Source organism: Bombina bombina, chromosome 4 (genome assembly GCF_027579735.1).
Source record: "Bombina bombina isolate aBomBom1 chromosome 4, aBomBom1.pri, whole genome shotgun sequence".
Classification (NCBI taxonomy): Eukaryota; Metazoa; Chordata; class Amphibia; order Anura; family Bombinatoridae; genus Bombina; species Bombina bombina.
In genome coordinates, this window is record NC_069502.1 from 955,671,162 (window position 1) to 955,684,881 (window position 13,720).

A 13,720-nucleotide genomic window follows, 5' to 3' on the forward strand; every position below is an offset into this window, starting at 1 on the left:
TTTTGAGAATTTAAAGGGACAGTCTAGACAAAATTAAACTTTCTTGATTCAGATAGGGCATGTTATTTTAAACAACTTTCCTATTTACGTTTATCGTCAAATTTGGTTTGTTCTCTTGGAATTATTTGTTGAAAGCTAAACCTAAGTAGGCTCATATGCTAATATCTAAGCCCTTGAAGGCCTCCACTTATTTTAGTGCACTTTGACAGCTTTTCACAGCTAGACAGCGCTAGTTTATGTGTTCCATATATATATATATATATATATATACACATTGTACTCAATTCTGTGGAGTTACCTATGAGTCAGCACTGATTGACTAAAATGCAAGTCTGTCAAAAGAACTGAAATAAAAGGGTTGTCTGCAGAGGCTTAGATACAAGGTAATCACAGAGGTAAAATGTATATTAATATACCCGTGTTGGTTATGCAAAATCGGGGGAATGAGTAATGAAGGAATTATCTATCTTTTAAACAATACAAATTCTGAGAGTAGACTGTCCCTTTAACAGCATATAAACCTCTAATTTGAATAGTGGAACATGCCTCTTTAACATAACAGGGCTTCACATGTATAGCCATATATCTGTCATATAGTTATACATACAGCTATATATCTGTAGCCTAGTCACAAATTCAGTCATGTATATGTGGCCTAGTCATAAATGCAATTATGTAACTGTGACCGAGCCATAAATATGTGGTCTTGTTGTAAATACAGCAATGTATCTGCAGCCTAGTCATACATGCAGCCCTGTAGGTGTAGTGTAATCATACATGTATTTATGACCTAATCATACATACAGTCCTGTGTTTGTGGTCTAATCATACATACAGTCCTGTGTTTGTGATATAATCATACATACAGACCTGTGTTTGTGGTCTAATCATACATACAGCCCTGTATTTGTGGTCTAATCATACATACAGACCTGTATTTGTGGTCTAATCATACATACAGACCTGTATTTGTGGTCTAATCATACATACAGACCTGTATTTGTGGTCTAATTATACATATAGACCTGTATTTGTGGTCTAATTTAACATATAGACCTGTATTTGTGGTCTAATCATACATACAGACCTGTATTTGTGGTCTAATCATACATACAGACCTGTATTTGTGGTCTAATCATACATTCAGACCTGTATTTGTGGTCTAATCATACATACAGACCTGTGTTTGTGGTCTAATCATACATACAGACCTGTATTTGTGGTCTAATCATACATACAGACCTGTGTTTGTGGTCTAATCATACATACAAACCTGTATTTGTGGTCTAATCATACATACAGACCTGTATTTGTGATCTAATCATACATACAGACCTGTATGTGTGACCTAATCATACATACAGTCCTGTGTTTGTGGTCTAATCATACATACAAACAAACCTGTATTTGTGGTCTAATCATACATACAGACCTGTATTTGTGGTCTAATCATACATACAGACCTGTATTTGTGATCTAATCATACATACAGACCTGTGTTTGTGGTCTAATGATACATACAGTCCTGTGTTTGTGGTCTAATCATACATACAGACCTGTATTTGTGGTCTAATCATACATGCAGTCCTGTGTTTGTGGTCTAATCATACATACAGACCTGTGTTTGTGGTCTAATCATACATACAGTCCTGTGTTTGTGGTCTATTGATACATACAGTCCTGTATTTGTGGTCTAATCATACATACAGTCCTGTGTTTGTGGTCTATTGATACATACAGTCCTGTGTTTGTGGTCTAATCATACATACAGACATGTGTTTGTGGTCTAATCATACATACAGACCTGTGTTTGTGGTCTAATCATACATGCAGTCCTGTGTTTGTGGTCTATTGATACATACAGTCCTGTGTTTGTGGTCTAATCATACATACAGTCCTGTGTTTGTGGTCTAATCATACATGCAGTCCTGTGTTTGTGGTCTATTGATACATACAGACCTGTATTTGTGGTCTAATCATACATACAGACATGTATTTGTGGTCTAATCATACATACAGACATGTATTTGTGGTCTAATCATACATATAGACCTGTGTTTGTGGTCTAATCACACACAAATTAATGTATCAGAGACCATGTCATTTATAAAAAGTAAAATGATCACTTTTAAAGGTTTGGCAATATAAACACTTTATGAAATATCTGTTTGCTAAAAACGTTACTCAGTGACCAAAATCACTTATTTTAAAAACAAAGCACAATACAGTACTGTAACAATAAATGATGCAGCAAATGACTTAAGAGCTTCTATGTTATATTTTAGACTAATGTAGTACAGGCTCAGCACCGGAGTATTGTCTAGTGAAACATATAATAGAACTTTAACCTATTTTAACTGACAGGTGGCCTTTCAAAGGAAAACAGTCTTAAGGCATTTACTCATGATCCTTCTAGGCTTAAGATCAGGTCAAGATGTGTACAAGCCTTTAGAATGTGTATCTCTGTCTCATAGACTACGGCTAAGTCATTTTATATTTACATTTATAACTTCCTAACACATTATTGTAAATTGTGCAGATTAATTTAGTATTTTGTAACATAAAAGTCTCTGTATATATCATACATGACTTACTGCATAATGAATTTGATTGATACGTGTCCTATTTAAACTTTTTTTAAATGTCACTGTAAATGGTCCACGGCACCTGGTTAAAAAACTTCACTTTTATTTTATCTATCTAAAATAAAACATAATTTATGCTTACCAGATAAATTCCTTTCCTTCCTGGCAGGGAGAGTCCACAACTTCATTCCTTACTGTTAGGAAATACAACACCTGGCCACCAGGAGGAGGCAAAGACACCGAAGCCAAAGGCTTAAATATCGCTCCCACTTCCCCTATACCCCAGTCATTCTGCCAAGGGAACAAGGAAAAGTAGGAGAAACACCAGGTTATAAAGGTATCAGAAGAAATAATATAAAAAGGGAGCCGTCCATCAAAAAATAAATGACGGGCGGGGTCGTGGACTCTCCCTGCCAGGAAGGAAAAGACTTTATCTGGTAAACATAAATTATGTTTTCCTGCCATAAGGCAGGGAGAGTCCACAACTTCATTCCTTACTGTTGGGAAAACTATACCCAAGCTCCAGAGGACACTGAATAAATAACGGGAGGGAACAAAAAAAGAGGCGGACCCGATTCTGAGGGCACCACAGCCTGCAAAACTCCTCTCCCATAAGCTGCTTCAGCTGAAGCAAACACATCAAACTTGTAAAATTTAGAAAAAGTGTGTAAGGAGGACCAGGTAGCCGCCTTACAAATCTGATCTACAGATGCTTCGTTCTTAAAAGCCCAGGAGGAAGCCACTGCTCTAGTGGAATGAGCCGTTATCCTCTCATGAGGATGTCGCCCCACTGTCTCATAAGCTAAGCAGATGACACACCTCAACCAGAAAGATAGGGAAGTCGTAGTAGCCGTCTGCCCTTTACGCTTCCCCGTATAGATGACAAACAAAGAGGAAGATTGTCTGAATTCCTTAGTAGCCTGAAGATAGAACGTCAAGGCATGAAACACATCCAAATTGTGAAGCAAGCGTTCCATCGCTGAAGAAGGATTAGGACATAAGGAAGGAACAATAATTTCTTGAATAATGTTACGGTCTGACACCACCTTAGGGAGGAACCCTAATCTAGTACGTAAAACCGCCTTATCAGCATGAAAAACAAGATAAAGGGAGTCACATTCTAAAGCAGAAATCTCAGAAACTGCGCGCAGAGGCAACAGCTAGCAAAAAAAGAACCTTCCAAGATAATAATTTAATGTCAACAGTATGCATAGGTTCAAACGGAGCCTGCTGCAAAACACTAAGAACAAGATTTAGGCTCCACGGCGGAGCCCCAGATCTAAACACAGGTCTGATCCTAGTAAGAGCCTTAACAAAGGACTGCACATCCGGAAGCTCAGCCAATCTCTTGTGCAGTAACACCGACAGGGACGATATCTGTCCCTTCAGGGAACTAGCAGATAGACCCTTTTCCAGTCCATCCTGGAGAAAAGATTACATTCTGGCAACCTTAACCTTGTGCCAGAAAAACAAAATTTATGCTTACCTGATAAATTTATTTCTCTTGTGGTGTATCCAGTCCACGGGTTCATCCATTACTTGTGGGATATTCTCCTTCCCAACAGGAAGTTGCAAGAGGACACCCACATCAGAGCTGTCTATATAGCTCCTCCCCTAACTGCCACCCCCAGTCATTCGACCGAAGACAAGCAAGAAAAAACATAATTTATGCTTACCTGATAAATTCCTTTCTTCTGTTGTGTGATCAGTCCACGGGTCATCATTACTTCTGGGATATAACTCCTCCCCAACAGGAAATGCAAGAGGATTCACCCAGCAGAGCTGCATATAGCTCCTCCCCTCTACGTCAGTCCCAGTCATTCGACCAAGAATCAACGAGAAAGGAGTAACCAAGGGTGAAGTGGTGACTGGAGTATAATTTAAAAGATATTTACCTGCCTTAAAACAGGGCGGGCCGTGGACTGATCACACAACAGAAGAAAGGAATTTATCAGGTAAGCATAAATTATGTTTTCTTCTGTTATGTGTGATCAGTCCACGGGTCATCATTACTTCTGGGATACCAATACCAAAGCAAAAGTACACGGATGACGGGAGGGATAGGCAGGCTCATTATACAGAAGGAACCACTGCCTGAAGAACCTTTCTCCCAAAAATAGCCTCCGAAGAAGCAAAAGTGTCAAATTTGTAAAATTTGGAAAAAGTATGAAGCGAAGACCAAGTTGCAGCCTTGCAAATCTGTTCAACAGAGGCCTCATTCTTAAAGGCCCAAGTGGAAGCCACAGCTCTAGTGGAGTGAGCTGTAATTCTTTCAGGAGGCTGCTGTCCAGCAGTCTCATAGGCTAAACGTATTATGCTACGAAGCCAAAAAGAGAGAGAGGTAGCAGAAGCTTTTTGACCTCTCCTCTGTCCAGAATAAACGACAAACAGGGAAGAAGTTTGGCGAAAATCTTTAGTTGCCTGCAAGTAGAACTTGAGGGCACGAACTACATCCAGATTGTGTAGAAGACGTTCCTTCTTTGAAGAAGGATTTGGACACAAGGATGGAACAACAATCTCTTGATTGATATTCCTGTTAGTGACTACCTTAGGTAAGAACCCAGGTTTAGTACGCAGAACTACCTTGTCTGAGTGAAAAATCAGATAAGGAGAATCACAATGTAAGGCTGATAACTCAGAGACTCTTCGAGCCGAGGAAATAGCCATTAAAAACAGAACTTTCCAAGATAACAATTTTATATCAATGGAATGAAGGGGTTCAAACGGAACACCCTGTAAAACGTTAAGAACTAAGTTTAAACTCCATGGCGGAGCAACAGCTTTAAACACAGGCTTGATCCTAGCTAAAGCCTGACAAAAGGCCTGGACGTCTGGATTTTCTGACAGACGCCTGTGTAACAAGATGGACAGAGTTGAAATCTGTCCCTTTAATGAACTAGCTGATAAACCCTTTTCTAAACCTTCTTGTAGAAAGGACAATATCCTAGCGATCCTAACCTTACTCCAGGAGTAACCTTTGGATTCGCACCAGTATAGGTATTTACGCCATATTTTATGGTAAATCCTTCTGGTAACAGGCTTCCTAGCCTGTATCAGGGTATCAATAACCGACTCAGAAAAACCACGTTTTGATAAAATCAAGCGTTCAATTTCCAAGCAGTCAGCTTCAGAGAAGTTAGATTTTGATGTTTGAATGGACCCTGTATCAGAAGGTCCTGTCTTAGAGGTAGAGACCAAGGCGGACAGGATGACATGTCCACTAGATCTGCATACCAAGTCCTGCGTGGCCATGCAGGCGCTATTAGAATCACTGATGCTCTCTCCTGTTTGATTTTGGCAATCAATCGAGGAAGCAGCGGGAAGGGTGGAAACACATAAGCCATCCCGAAGTTCCAAGGTGCTGTCAAAGCATCTATCAGAACCGCTCCCGGATCCCTGGATCTGGACCCGTAGAGAGGAAGTTTGGCGTTCTGGCGAGACGCCATGAGATCTATCTCTGGTTTGCCCCAACGTCGAAGTATTTGGGCAAAGACCTCCGGATGAAGTTCCCACTCCCCCGGATGAAAAGTCTGGCGACTCAAGAAATCCGCCTCCCAGTTCTCCACTCCCGGGATGTGGATTGCTGACAGGTGGCAAGAGTGAGACTCTGCCCAGCGAATTATCTTTGATACTTCCATCATTGCTAGGGAGCTTCTTGTCCCTCCCTGATGGTTGATGTAAGCTACAGTCGTGATGTTGTCCGACTGAAACCTGATGAACCCCCGAGTTGTTAATTGGGGCCAAGCCAGAAGGGCATTGAGAACTGCTCTCAATTCCAGGATGTTTATTGGAAGGAGACTCTCCTCCTGATTCCATAGTCCCTGAGCCTTCAGAGAATTCCAGACAGCGCCCCAACCTAGTAGGCTGGCGTCTGTTGTTACAATTGTCCAGTCTGGCCTGCTGAATGGCATCCCCCTGGACAGGTGTGGCCGATAAAGCCACCATAGAAGAGAATTTCTGGTCTCTTGATTCAGATTCAGAGTAGGGGACAAATCTGAGTAATCCCCATTCCACTGACTTAGCATGCACAATTGCAGCGGTCTGAGGTGTAGGCGTGCAAAAGGTACTATGTCCATTGCCGCTACCATTAAGCCGATCACCTCCATGCATTGAGCTACTGACGGGTGTTGAATGGAATGAAGGACACGGCATGCATTTTGAAGCTTTGTTAACCTGTCTTCTGTCAGGTAAATCTTCATTTCTACAGAATCTATAAGAGTCCCCAAGAATGGAACTCTTGTGAGAGGAAAAAGAGAACTCTTCTTTTCGTTCACTTTCCATCCATGCGACCTTAGAAATGCCAGAACTAACTCTGTATGAGACTTGGCAGTTTGAAAGCTTGAAGCTTGTATTAGAATGTCGTCTAGGTACGGAGCTACCGAAATCCCTCGCGGTCTTAGTACCGCCAGAAGGGCACCCAGAACCTTTGTGAAGATTCTTGGAGCCGTAGCCAATCCGAATGGAAGAGCTACAAACTGGTAGTGCCTGTCTAAGAAGGCAAACCTTAGATACCGGTGATGATCTTTGTGAATCGGTATGTGAAGGTAAGCATCTTTTAAATCCACTGTGGTCATGTACTGACCCTTTTGGATCATGGGTAAGATTGTCCGAATAGTTTCCATTTTGAACGATGGAACTCTTAGGAATTTGTTTAGAATCTTTAAATCTAAGATTGGCCTGAAAGTTCCCTCTTTTTTGGGAACCACAAACAGGTTTGAGTAGAACCCTTGTCCTTGTTCCGACCGCGGAACCGGATGGATCACTCCCATTAATAACAGATCTTGTACACAGCGTAGAAACGCTTCTTTCTTTATCTGGTTTGTTGACAACCTTGACAGATGAAATCTCCCTCTTGGGGGAGATAATTTGAAGTCTAGAAGGTATCCCTGAGATATGATCTCTAGCGCCCAGGGATCCTGAACATCTCTTGCCCAGGCCTGGGCGAAGAGAGAAAGTCTGCCCCCCACTAGATCCGGTCCCGGATCGGGGGCTCTCGGTTCATGCTGTCTTTGGGGCAGCAGCAGGTTTCCTGGCCTGCTTGCTCTTGTTCCAGGACTGGTTAGGCTTCCAGCCTTGCCTGTAACGAGCAACAGCTCCCTCCTGTTTTGGTGCAGTGGAGGTTGATGCTGCTCCTGTTTTGAAATTCCGAAAGGGACGAAAATTAGACTGTCTAGCCTTAGCTTTGGCTTTGTCTTGAGGTAGGGCGTGGCCCTTACCTCCTGTAATGTCAGCGATAATTTCTTTCAAACCGGGCCCAAATAAAGACTGCCCCTTGAAAGGTATATTAAGTAATTTGGACTTAGAAGTAACATCAGCTGACCAGGATTTTAGCCACAGCGCCCTACGTGCCTGTATGGCGAATCCTGAGTTCTTAGCCGTAAGTTTGGTTAAATGTACTACGGCCTCCGAAATGAATGAATTAGCTAGTTTAAGGACTCTAAGCCTGTCCGTAATGTCGTCTAGCGTAGATGAACTAAGGTTCTCTTCCAGAGACTCAATCCAAAATGCTGCCGCAGCCGTAATCGGCGCGATACATGCAAGGGGTTGCAATATAAAACCTTGTTGAACAAACATTTTCTTAAGGTAACCCTCTAATTTTTTATCCATTGGATCTGAAAAAGCACAGCTATCCTCCACCGGGATAGTGGTACGCTTAGCTAAAGTAGAAACTGCTCCCTCCACCTTAGGGACCGTTTGCCATAAGTCCCGAGTGGTGGTGTCTATTGGAAACATCTTTCTAAATATTGGAGGGGGTGAGAACGGCACACCGGGTCTATCCCACTCCTTAGTAACAATTTCAGTTAGTCTCTTAGGTATAGGAAAAACGTCAGTACTCGCCGGTACCGCAAAGTATTTATCCAACCTACACAGTTTCTCTGGTATTGCAACGGTGTTACAATCATTGAGAGCTGCTAAGACCTCCCCTAGTAATACACGGAGGTTCTCCAATTTAAATTTAAAATTTGAAATATCTGAATCCAATCTGTTTGGATCAGAACCGTCACCTACAGAATGAAGCTCTCCGTCCTCATGCTCTGCAAGCTGTGACGCAGTATCAGACATGGCCCTAGTATTGTCAGCGCACTCTGTTCTCACCCCAGAGTGATCACGCTTGCCTCTTAGTTCTGGTAATTTAGACAAAACTTCAGTCATAACAGTAGCCATATCTTGTAATGTTATCTGTAATGGCCGCCCAGATGTACTAGGCGCCATAATATCACGCACCTCCCGGGCGGGAGATGCAGGTACTGCCGCGTGAGGCGAGTTAGTCGGTATAACTCTCCCCTCGCTGTTTGGTGAAATTTGTTCAAATTGTACAGATTGACTTTTATTTAAAGTAGCATCAATACAGTTAGTACATAAATTTCTATTGGGCTCCACCTTGGCATTGGAACAAATGACACAGATATCTTCCTCTGAGTCAGACATGTTTAACACACTAGCAATAAACTTGCAACTTGGTTATAATCTTTTTTAGCAAAAACGTACTGTGCCTCAAAGAGGTACTAAACGATTAAATGACAGTTGAAATAATGAACTGAAAAACAGTTATAGCATCAAACTTTAAAACAACACAACTTTTAGCAAAGGTTTGTTCCCATTAGAAAAATAACAATAATTAAATTTGACATAAAAATTACAGAGCAACGTTTTTATTCACAGTCAATATAAAATTCTCACAGCTCTGCTGAGAGAATCTACCTCCCTCCAAAGAAGTTTGAAGACCCCTGAGATCTGTCAGAGATGAACCGGATCATGCAGGAAATATAAGAGTAACTGACTGGCATTTTTTGATGCGTAGCAAAGAGCGCCAAAAACGGCCCCTCCCCCTCACACACAGCAGTGAAGAGAAACGAAACTGTCACAATTAAAACCAAACAACTGCCAAGTGGAAAATAATGCCCAAATATTTATTCACTCAGTACCTCAGAAATGTAAACGATTCTACATTCCAGCAAAAACGTTTAACATGATAAATACTTATTAAAAGGATTAGTGACTTTTAACAGAGTAGTTCCGGTGAAATACCATCCCCAGAATACTGTTTTAAGTGTATACATACATGTCATTATAACGGTATGGCAGGATTTTCTCATCAATTCCATTCAGAAAATAAAAACTGCTACATACCTCAATGCAGATTCATCTGCCCGCTGTCCCCTGATCTGAAGCTTTTACCTCCCTCAGATGGCCGAGAACAGCAATATGATCTTAACTACTCCGGTTAAAATCATAGTAAAAAACTCTGGTAGATTCTTCCTCAAACTCTGCCAGAGAAGTAATAACACGCTCCGGTGCTATTGTAAAATAACAAACTTTTGATTGAAGTCATAAAAACTAAGTATAATCACCATAGTCCTCTCACACATCCTATCTAGTCGTTGGGTGCAAGAGAATGACTGGGACTGACGTAGAGGGGAGGAGCTATATGCAGCTCTGCTGGGTGAATCCTCTTGCATTTCCTGTTGGGGAGGAGTTATATCCCAGAAGTAATGATGACCCGTGGACTGATCACACATAACAGAAGAAAAGGAGAAACTATAGGGTGCAGTGGTGACTGTAGTTTAAAAATAAAAAACACCTGCCTTAAAATGACAGGGCGGGCCGTGGACTGGATACACCACAAGAGAAATAAATTTATCAGGTAATCATAAATTTTGTTTTCTCTTGTAAAGGTGTATCCAGTCCACGGGTTCATCCATTACTTGTGGGATACCAATACCAAAGCTTTAGGACACGGATGAAGGGAGGAACTTAAACGGAAGGCACCACTGCCTGTAAGACCTTTCTCCCAAAAATAGCCTCCGAAGAAGCAAAAAGTATCGAATTTGTAGAATTTAGAAAAAGTGTGAAGCGAAGACCAAGTCGCCGCATTACAAATCTGTTCAACAGAGGCCTCATTTTTAAAAGCCCATGTGGAAGCCACCGCTCTAGTGGAATGAGCTGTAATTCTTTCAGGAGGCTGCTGGCAAATAACTGGCTTACGAGCTTGAACCAGAGTGTCAATAACACTCTCAGAGAACGCTTTCTTGGCTAAGACTAAGCGTTCAATCTCCACGCAGTCAACCTCAGGGAATCTAGATTTTGATGAATGAAGGGACCCTGTATCAGCAGATCTCTGCGACAAAGTAACCTCCATTGAGGTTACTTAAAACTCCAGTCCGTTCTTGAAGGGAACATACCCATTACAGGACAATCCAAAACTTCTGACACTTCTCTGCCACCTCCTATAGTGACGAAAGGCAAAGAATGACTGGGGGATAGGGGAAGTGGGAGGGACATTTAAGCCTTTGGCTGGGGTGTCTTTGCCTGCTCCTGGTTGCCTGGTGTTCTATTTCCCAACAGTAAGGAATGAAGTTGTGGACTCTTCCTGCCTTATGGAAGGAAAGTGGAGTTTTTTAACCAGGTGCCGTGGACCATTTACAGTGACATTTTGATACATAGGGACTTGGCAGGGTCCCAGGTTGTCACAAGTATCAACTGGTCACACTGACTGCTCTGCTATACATTGAGAGATTTAAACTTTTTTAGATTGACAATAAAAGTGAACATTACAATTCAAATCTTGTAGTTAGTTCCAAGAGTAAACTTATCCAGTCATAAATATTTATATTAACCCTTTACCGAATGTGAGGTATATGGAACCAGAGCGTGATCTGCACGCCGGGTTCCATATAAAAGCAGATGCCAGATCGTTATAGACGGTGACACTGTGTGTGTCACCTTCTGTAACGATCATCTGCTGGTGAAGGCAGCAGGATTGGAAGGGAATCAGGGAGGCGGTCCAGCAGCGGAAGGGGGGAGTGAGGAGGGAGAGGGAGGTCTCTACATTGCAGAAAATAAAAAATAAAGGAAGAGGGAGGGATGGAGAGCTACACTATAGAAAAAAGGTGGGGTGTGTACATCCCTAACCAACAATCACTGGAAGGAGGAGTTAGGGGACCACTACACTACAGAAAATTAAAAAAATAAAAAATAAAAATATTGGCATTCTATAGGTACTGGCAGGCAGCTGTTTGGGGGATCAGGGAGGTTGGAGGGTAAGGGGGGATCCTACACTGCAGAAAATAACAAAAAAATATTAATAAAAAAAATGCCTTAAAACTTAATATTGGCAGGCTGTCTGACAGTACCTAAGATGGTAGAGATCAGTGGGGGGTGAGGAAGAGAAGAGAGCTGTTTGGGAGGGATCAGGGGGTGGGAGGTGCCAGGTGGGAGGCAATCTCTACACTAAAGCTAAAATTAACCTTACAAGCTACCTGATTAACCCCTTCACTGCAAGGAATAATAGAAGTGTGGTGCGCAGCTGCAGTTAGCAACATTCTAATTACCAAAAACCAACGGCAAAGCCATTGATGACTGTTATTTCTGAACAAAGGGGATCCCAGAGAAGCTTTTACACACATTTGTGCCATGATTGCTCAAGCGGTATATAAATAATTTCAGTGAGAAACCCATAGTTTGTGAAAAAGTTAACAATTTTTTTATAGGATTGCAGTTGTCGGTGAAATGGTGACATGAAATATACCAGAATGGGCCTAGATCAATACCTTGGGTTGTCTACTTTAAAAAATATTTATATAGTTTTGAGAAGTAAACAAAAAAAACAAGACTCTATTTCTGTTTAAATTGAGTGATAGCAAAAATGTTAAAAATTCTCCGGTATTTTGGGCAAATTCTTCTCTGAAAGTCCTGGTAGTGAAGGGGTTAAAGGGACAGAAAAGTCCAAATAAAATTTTCATGCTTAAGACAGAACATGCATTTTTAAACACCTTTCCAATTCACTTCTATTATCAAATTTGCTTTGCTTTCTTGGTATCCTTTGTTGAAGACTAGGCTGATAGGCACTTAGGAACGTGCACATGTCTTTAGCAGTCTATGGCAGCAGTTTTTGGAACTATGTATAACATTACTATAGAAATGGCTAGAGACACGTGCACGCTCCTGAGCTCACTCAGGATTACTCTTAATAAACCATGCCAAAATAATTAAGCAAAATGAATAACAGATGTAAATCGGAAAGAGTTTACTGTCCCTTTAATATATCACTACAGCATAAGTTTAAATGGCAATCACACTGTTTACCTGTGACTGTAGTGCACGTAATTTTTATTTCAAGCATCTAGTCTGATTTAGCAGAACCATCAGGGATACAGTCACTAAATTATACAGTTATAGAATAGAGTGGGAACATTTATTACCTGGTAAATGGCTTCATCACAGGCATGCTGGAGCCCAAGATTCAGCATTGTATTCTGCAGGGTGCGGCCCATGTAGAACTCCAATGAAAGGTAATAAATACGCTACAAACAAAAGAGGAAAAAAAGAAAACACATCTGTTAAAACAAACAACTGCATTACACCACCATGCTATATTATTATAAAATATTTCTTTACAAAATCCTGTATCATCTTATGTTTGCATGTATTCACTACAGCTACTTAGTAGTACCTGCAGAATGAAGAAAGGCAACTCATTTATGACAGATTTTAATATTGTACTATTATTAGGGTGACCATATTACCGCTTTAAAAAGGGACACATATGAAAAATACATGTCAGGGATCTTATACAAAACATTGCTTTAAACAGCCCTGAAAACAGCCCTGACATATGTATTTTTCATATGTGTCCCTTTTTAAAGCAGCAATATGGTCACCCTAATTATTATCCAACATATAAAATTATTCAAGTTACACTTAATAAGACTTCTCATGACATAAATAAATCCTTCTGAACGCGGACAGAGCCGCCAAGAGCATACAAACAGCAAGAAACAACTTTGTAGTTCATCTTCTGGACTAAGATATTTCCACACTAGCGGTATTATTCGCTCTAAGACAGACACGGTCTGCCTTAATTGGAGAATCACTTTTCAAGTATTTTGGATACAGACGTCAAGAACACTTTTGTTAACTATGTTTATTTAACAAAAGTTGTGCTATACCAACAAACTCTTTACTTTTCTAAAGACAAATATATTTGGCCATATCCAGGGGTCAAGTTCTACAAAAAAAAGTGTGGGAACTCCCCTTGCAATTAATATTGTTTTATACACACACCCACACTGTATTTATATGTATAAAATTTATACACTTTGGTTAATGAAAGCAAATTAAAACCAATAAATGGT

At 40.9% G+C, this 13,720-nt stretch overlaps 1 protein-coding gene across 1 annotated transcript in view; it reads right to left on the bottom strand.

The window, feature by feature from the left end:
- The window catches only part of PYGB (glycogen phosphorylase B), a gene marked incomplete in the record, with an annotated part of 274,969 nt that overhangs the window by 215,659 nt on the left and 45,590 nt on the right, over positions 1 to 13,720 (bottom strand). The window contains 1 exon segment of the mRNA XM_053711965.1: positions 12,788 to 12,889. Coding sequence (XP_053567940.1) covers positions 12,788 to 12,889 — 102 coding nt within the window.